The 7655-nt window shown below is 39.0% G+C and overlaps 1 protein-coding gene across 1 annotated transcript in view; it reads left to right on the forward strand.

Moving 5' to 3' along the window:
- Nucleotides 1-481: 481 nt before the first annotated feature.
- gdpd2 (glycerophosphodiester phosphodiesterase domain containing 2) overlaps nt 482-7655 on the forward strand; it is an 11276-nt gene continuing 4102 nt past the window's right edge. Inside the window, exons 1-9 of the mRNA XM_035668702.1 lie at nt 482-615; nt 2887-3149; nt 3842-3945; nt 4087-4180; nt 4332-4391; nt 4493-4591; nt 4694-4787; nt 5713-5858; nt 6712-6794. Of these exons, the coding sequence (XP_035524595.1) occupies nt 3060-3149; nt 3842-3945; nt 4087-4180; nt 4332-4391; nt 4493-4591; nt 4694-4787; nt 5713-5858; nt 6712-6794 (770 nt within the window). The 5' untranslated portion in view covers nt 482-615; nt 2887-3059. The remainder of the gene's footprint in view (nt 616-2886; nt 3150-3841; nt 3946-4086; nt 4181-4331; nt 4392-4492; nt 4592-4693; nt 4788-5712; nt 5859-6711; nt 6795-7655) is intronic.

Below are 7655 nucleotides of genomic sequence, written 5' to 3' on the forward strand. Positions count from 1 at the left end.
CAGGTGAAGGTGGTTGCACTGATGGAAAGCCAGAAGCGGATCATGACAAGTATAAAAAGCAGTTTTCCCATAGGCCCAGTAACCAAGCATCTGTTACAGCTTTAGTTTTGGAAAATAGGTTATTTTTTAAAGGAGTATTAACAGAAAATATAGAGATTAAATGTACAGATTTAAAGAACTTAATACATAAGCTTAAATACATAAAGTGTATTAGTGGGTCATTTTAGCCTCCATCTGGATATTATAGACATTTAGTTTGTTTTTTATGGGTTTGACCATACTTTCTCTCATTATAACCCCCATGCTATCTGTTGCAGATGAACTGACGTGCGATTTATAGTAACCTTGATATAATCTTCAAGTTTCACTTTAAGTTTCATTCTACCTGATTTAAAGCCTCCTCCCTCTCTGTTCGGGTTACACCCCCTTTTCCTTTCACCCATTCACATACACACACAGACCGATGTTAACATTCAGTTCACGGACTCACAGAGAGTGAAAACGGGTGCGAGAGGATCAGAGAGGAGGAGAGGACAGAAGAGGTTTCACCCCAAAGAAGGCTGCGTCGGAGCGAGTGCGTGAGGGGAAAGAAACGGCACAGTGTGTTCATTCATGGTGAGTCCGTTTTAGTTCGATAGATAGATAGATAGATAGATAGATAGATAGATAGATAGATAGATAGATAGATATGTGAATAACATTGCATTACATCAAAAATGACAGGTTGCAGCTAATTGGTCTTCTATCATCCAATAATCTCTTCACATCATATGTTATTGATTCTATCAAACATTATTTAATTGAAAGCAGGTCAGCCATTTAATTCAAGTGCCACAACTGTGTGGTGCCGAGGTGCACTATTTGCATATGAACACAATAAACACAGCATTGCAAGAAGCAAGAAAGGAGGGAAAAAAGGAGAAGAAAACACAAAAAGTAGCCCAACCAACGCCATTCACAATCCTGTGAGAGAGTTATTGGGAAAAACTTTATTTCAGACTCAGAGTCCTGATAAAAGACATTAAAAAAAGATCATGATTTAAAAAAAAAATATATAAATATAAAAACATATATTAATGTCTTACAAAGAGAGAACTACCAATGTGTCCACCACTGGGGTTGATAGTGAGTAATATCAAAGGTTATTTCATTTTCAGAGTCAGAGAAAGTATTGACTCCTGCCCCCACAAATATTTCACTTGCACTACACACCATCTAGGTCTCTTAAGGGATTTTCTCACGGCATCACTATGAGCTATACTCACACTGAGAAGCTGCTGTTCTTCAGTAATATTCAGATAATATCACGTCAAGTAAAAAAAAAGAACAATAAAAGCACATATACACAAGATAAGACATTTTGGTGTTAAGTGATGTGGATGGCTGAGAGGATTTTAGGAAAAATCTTTTCTCACATCGCTGCTGTTAAAAGCTATAAAAGGGATGGGAGCTTGTAAAGTGTTTAGTGTTTTGTTAAGTTTCTTTTTTGGTATTCAATGACAAAATGAAAGAGTTTTTGAGTTCAAAGTTAAGATTGATGTGACAACAATTTCTGCTATTGAGGAAATTACTTCAAGCAGATCGAGACTGAGAGATATATGAGAACTTTTACTCTTTCCTCCTGCATGAACGCCATCAGTCGTTTAAGATTATGAGATAGTTTATCTCTCATCATTTCTTATTACAATAGTGCCTCACATCATTTTTGAGACTAATTACAGTTTACGTTTGCCAACATTAAGTGATGAAAGTGCTGTAGCCGAACCAATTGGCCAGGTGTGTCCCTGTGGTGTCTTTTAATCTGTAACAACAACACAGGTAAAACTGTGTGCTGTGCCTTTATGTAGTTTATGTTTATTAATGTGTGAAATTAAATCCTTGTACTTAAACTGATGCCTTCCAGCTATAGTATGCTGGACTGGGACATAAAAAGGACACTGTTGTAATTTGCATTTAATTTGTCTTTGATTGTAAGGGGGACATTTCTGTTTCCCTTTCTTTTGTAAACTTGTCACTGGATGACAGTTTGGTTTCACACACATATTTACTGTTATTGCTCAACATTCAGCTCAGGTTTAACACTTCCTTGTGCTGCACTCTGTTTGTGCTGTGAAACAAGGCATCTCATGTTTCATGACAGTGACATTCAGACCTGTTGACTTGCCCAAACATGTTTTTATTAGATGATAAAAAAAATAAAATAACTGGCGGGCTGTTATTTAATTCTATACTTTGGAATAAATACTTAAGTTTTGTCTTAACTTGACCTGTTTGATCTATTCAAAACTTATGCCCTGAGCTTGAACTTGATTATTTCCCTGAAGGCTTTGATTAGGGAAACAAAATCAACAATCCAGGTGAGACAACAGCTGGCAAATCCCCAAGATAGATCAAGTCCAACGAGAAACAGTTGGTCGTTTGAAGCCCTTTCACAATAGAAACCTTTATTGCTCAATGTGCCTCCATGGTGGGTGACACGTTTTGCACATAGAATGGACCGAAACCTGGCATCTGTAAAATGATGTGCCCCTACATGTTTGCTTAAATTTTACTGTGACCATTCCCGGGACACCACAATTCAACATGGAAACACAATCTATACCCCTCTAAACTGCAGTAAGTAACTGTCAGTATGCAAACTGCTCTTTACTTGGACCCTCTCTGTGCATGGATGTGCCTGTCACTGTGGCGGTTTGTGATCCAAAGGCTCAATAGTGTGACTTCACTCTCAGGACGGTCCGTGCACTGCTCTCAGTTCCCCATGGTGTTGCCCATTGTAAGTGCAGCCAGCACACAGGCTCTATTGAGGGGGGTATTGAGCAGGGATTGCCTTAACACTCAAAGAAACTTTTTTTCCCCTTCCCCCTCATTTGCTTTCTGTCACAGTCCTCCTACCCTCCATAGGTTTAGAGAGGTGAATGAGGTCGGCCCTCTTCTTGGTATCCAGAGAAAGCGTTATCTGGGCTCCCTCCATCTTTCTTCAGGCTGTGTGTATCAGGCGTCCAGGTTGCACTGAGCAGGATCTGTACTTCATACACTGTGGATGAGGAGGAAAAGAGATGTCTCCATGTAAAGAAAGCTGTTGCAGAGTTTGCAGCAGGGGCTTTTATAGCTGCCACTGGAAGCACTCGAGCGAAAATAATAAAAAAGTGAGTATTTCTATATGTGTGTATATTTAAGTTAACACATATGAATATATTTTTATATGACCATTAGTAAGTTCAGACAAGCCTTAAATTACATAATTTGGTCCAAATTACTTTGTCGATTTAAGTTTTCAGGTCCCTTGTTCTACTGAATATAGCCTTACAAATCCCTGTAGCAAATCCCAGGGATTGACATTCCACAGCACTGAATCAGTGAACTGTATAAAATATTACCAATGAACCGTTTAATTTAATGCTTTAAATGCGTTTTGTGAGAAAGCAGTTTGCATATGTATCGAAAAGTAGAAGTGTAAACTGTAAAAACTGATGAAAAGGAAATGCTGAATATGAACCTGTGTGCCAAGAAAAATAAGTAAACCCACAGGCCCCAACAGGCTTGTTATGGACCAGTCTGGAACAGGATTATAAAGGAGGGAGGGGGATGGTGGAGGGTATGATTTTGGAGGGTGGAGGTGTAGTGATGCTGAAAGAAAGTGTTTGTTGTCAGTGCAGGGTGCAAAACCAAGTATGAAAAAATGTTGGAGTTGTTCCATTTGCCTTCCCCAGATCAAATTTTCTTTGGAATCCAATGCATACATTCATTTACACAAACACAAAGCATGCAAAAGATCTTGATTATGATCTTATGATCTGTGAAAATGAATGAAGATTTCACCTGTTTCTTTTTATTATAGCATGCATGCTGCTGGTTCTCAGTTGTCTCTCTGGTCTCCCTGCTTGCCCTGTGTTGGATGTACATTTGTCTGGTTACTTTTAATGACAGAGAGGATGTTAACTCGTGAGTGACCACAAGCATGCACACACATGCACACGCCCTACATTGAATTCAGCATAAAAGCCCAGAATCCTCTCTTTTCTTTCCTTTTCTTTTCTTTCTTTATTGGTGACCTCTGCTGCCCTCTTTTGTTTCTATTATCAGGAAAGGCTTCACAACGCTGAAACAGTGGGTGAACTGGTTCATGGTGCTGATCATCATTTCTGCAGTGTTAACCAGCTACTGCATTCTGCTGCTGGTAAGATTGCAGTGTTGATAATATGGTGTTGAGATTGAGCAGTAATGTACCTGAATGTTTAGAATTCTTGCTCAATAAAAGACATAAAACAGTCTTAGGAACCAGATATTATGACAAAATGAAGATTTCTCATGTACACCATTCATTACAGCTGTTTGCACTGTTCCAAGTGGCCTTAGGAGAACCACTCGACTTACATTGGCTACACAAGGTATCACAAACATTTACTGTCCAGCTTTTTTCTAAATATGCCTCATCTATTGCGTTTTTATTCAAATTGCTGAATGTCATGTTTGCTTTTTCTCTACACAGATCCTCTTATTTTTTGGTGTGATATTAATCACTTTTGGGGTCATAGGAATTAGTCTCATGTGGAAACGAGAATGGCCAATTGTTCCTCTTTCACTCCAGGTACAGCGAGGGTCTCATACTCAGGGCTTAAGGGTGTGTGAGATACTGAGAGGGTAACACTTTATTTGTCTGTGTTCATCATGTGTGTCATCCTCCTGGCAGGCCACAGCTCCTTTCTTGCAGTTTGGTGCTGTTGGGGCGTTGACCCTGCTGAGCCCTTTCATCTTCCGCGGTTTCTACGCAGCCAAAGGACAATGTATGTCTCAGACCTTATTTAAGAGCACACATTCACAAACAATTACAACACTGTTTACAGACATACCATTTTTCCAGACATTGATATCATCACTGAGTCAATTTTGAAAATGAGATAAAAGATGAGCTATTCTGATCCCTGGCTAGTAATTAAGACAGTACTGTAGGTTGAAGGAAAGAGTGAATGGAGATATAATAAATAAAGGGGAAAGGACACACACATATATTTATTTTAACAAATGGCTATTAAAACTATGTACAGAAATGTTTACTCCCACAATAGAAATAATACTGTTATATTTAAAAAACAAAAAATCCATAAAATCTACAATCAAGTATGATTTGATTATTGATTTTTATTGGATTTTTTTCCCCATCATATTGTTTTCACTTAATGGTAATAATATATTGTCACACATTTCTGTGACATGTATGCTTGTTATGCCCACGTTATTATTTTTGCGCCTTCTATAGTTCATGTTATGTATAGGCTTTATACGCTGGTTGGAAGACCACTCAAGGCTGGAATATAATCCCGATTAAGTGTTTGTCAGACCCTGATGAAGACCTAGAGTTGGTATGTGTTAGTCTGTTTTACTGCCCATGCTCCATAACAAATTCATTATATTAATTAATCTATTGACAGAGAGCCTTAGTCTTTTTCAAGGGTTATCTGTATCACTTGACATCAACCAAAATTTCCTAAATATCTGTGGTTTTTCTAGTGGTTTTTGTATACCTTCACCTAACCTTAACTAAAGAGCACCTGTTGAATCAGCATCATTAGAGCCATGCAGTGCCTCCTTCTTCTGCTTTACTCACACTTCTGAATGGACTCCTGTACAGGTCCTCTGTCGACTCACAACAGTGTTAATTAAAAAAAGCTAAAGAGGATCATCTTATTGTTTGACTTTTGTTCTCACCAGGTTCTAAGTTCCTCATTGCAGTGGTATTTATAGCGGTGTCAGCAGCCATCTTCCTGTGTCCACTGTACATCCAGTCTCCATGTCTGATAGAAGTACATGAATTACCTGAAAAACCGAAACTCATTGGCCACCGGGGCGCACCAATGGTGAGCATCCTGTTTTTCTTGGCAACACCCGAAAGATACACATAGTGCACCTTTCATGTAGAAGTTGTAACATAGCAGTTATAAAAAGTAAGGCTTTATAGTTGTACGTAAACAGACAGTAGTTCAATGATCCTTTCAAGGCATTGTGCGTCAAAAGTCTAAATACCACTTGGACAAGAAGTCACCGCTCCCAGCCGATGAATAGTCCGATACATAACCCTCCATAGAATCAAAAAGTGTCTTACTTACATTCTAGTTTTTGAACGGATTAAACAAGATACAGTAGCTTAATTTGTACGCTTTAAATGTTGCTGCTAAGTATTACCTTCAGACAGAACTAGACTAGCTGTTTTCCCCTGCTTTCTGTCTTTAGGCTAAGCTAAGATAACCATCTCCTGGTTGTAGCTTCATATTTAATGCACAGATATGAGTGTGTCAATATTCTTATATAACTCTTGTCAAGAAAGCAAATACGTGTATTTCCCAAAAATGTCTAACTCTTCCTTGAATTTGTAAGCCACCCAGACATAAAAACCAACTGCTACAATCCATGCAAACATCATGATCTCCTGTCATTCAGAGTAAATAGCACAAGACAACATACTCTGTTTACCATTTATTATATTCTGTTTGCTGATGTAATATATCAAATGACTTCACAGCAAATACTGGCTCAGGTGTGAACATGTGAGGGCCCCATATGCCATGCCGCTCTGTCCTTTTTAGTCTGCTTTGCTCCTGGGTCACCAATAAGCTCAATTTAACTCTGTGTAGGGTTGTGTGCGTTCACACAGCTTAAGGGTAGTTTTAGGCACATGAGTGTGTCTCACCCATCTGTCCTCACTGTGTTCAGCTGGCCCCTGAGAACACCATGATGTCGTTCGAGAGGAGCATTGCGTGCGGCGTGACAGCCTTTGAGACAGACGTACAGTTCAGGTATGAGGGGCAAATGGGTTCATATTTTGTAAAGTAGTAGTACACATTGTTGTTACACGTTGTTATAGGGACAGACTTGGTTTCAATGCACTTCCATAATATCCATAATATGTTTCACTTACTTGCAGAGATGACTTGGCTCAATTGGAGCAGAGCGAATGTGGGAATGAATGAGTGATGTGCACGCAACTGTGCAGTGTGTTAAGCGTGTAACGAAACCAAACAAATAGTTCTATTCCCGCGTTAAAAATGCAGCATGTGGATCCAAAAGTATTCAGAATAACAGACATTGCAAAAACCAATTGGTCTCTAGCTTTTTTGCAGTGGTTGAAAAACTATTTCTTCTCAGCTTTCTATTGATGATGATCAGTGATTCCGTGTTGCCTTGTAGTTCTTTAATAAAACAAACACAAATGGCTCCTACACACATTGTTTCTACAGCCCCACTGCATTAACTGACTCACTAAGCCCCAATGCTGTTAGTTACTGTCGCTTGGAACGGGAGGGTGAGGCGAGGGAGTTNNACCGCTAGACGCCACTAAATCCTAACCTGTTGGTAACAGAAAAACATATGACAAGCAACATAGAGGTTATGATGGTTATGAGATGTATGCTTTACTGTTCAAATTGAATTATTTACTTTTAACATTACAAGAGAAAATGCTATGAGAATGAGGAGTAACCAATGTGTTTGTTGGAGTGTCAGCTTCCCACAGTAGGACAGAGCTGCTAACATTACATTCCTTCACAGTGGGACTGTGAACTAAACAATGAATGTACCAGGGCTGTTTCTAACATAACCTGTTTTTGAGCAGACACCCATACTGTTTAGTCCATTTCATCACCTCCAGAATCAACTAC

This window comes from Morone saxatilis, unplaced genomic scaffold, assembly GCF_004916995.1.
Source record: "Morone saxatilis isolate NCDOM2014 unplaced genomic scaffold, NCSU_SB_2.0 Contig22, whole genome shotgun sequence".
Taxonomy (NCBI): Eukaryota; Metazoa; Chordata; class Actinopteri; family Moronidae; genus Morone; species Morone saxatilis.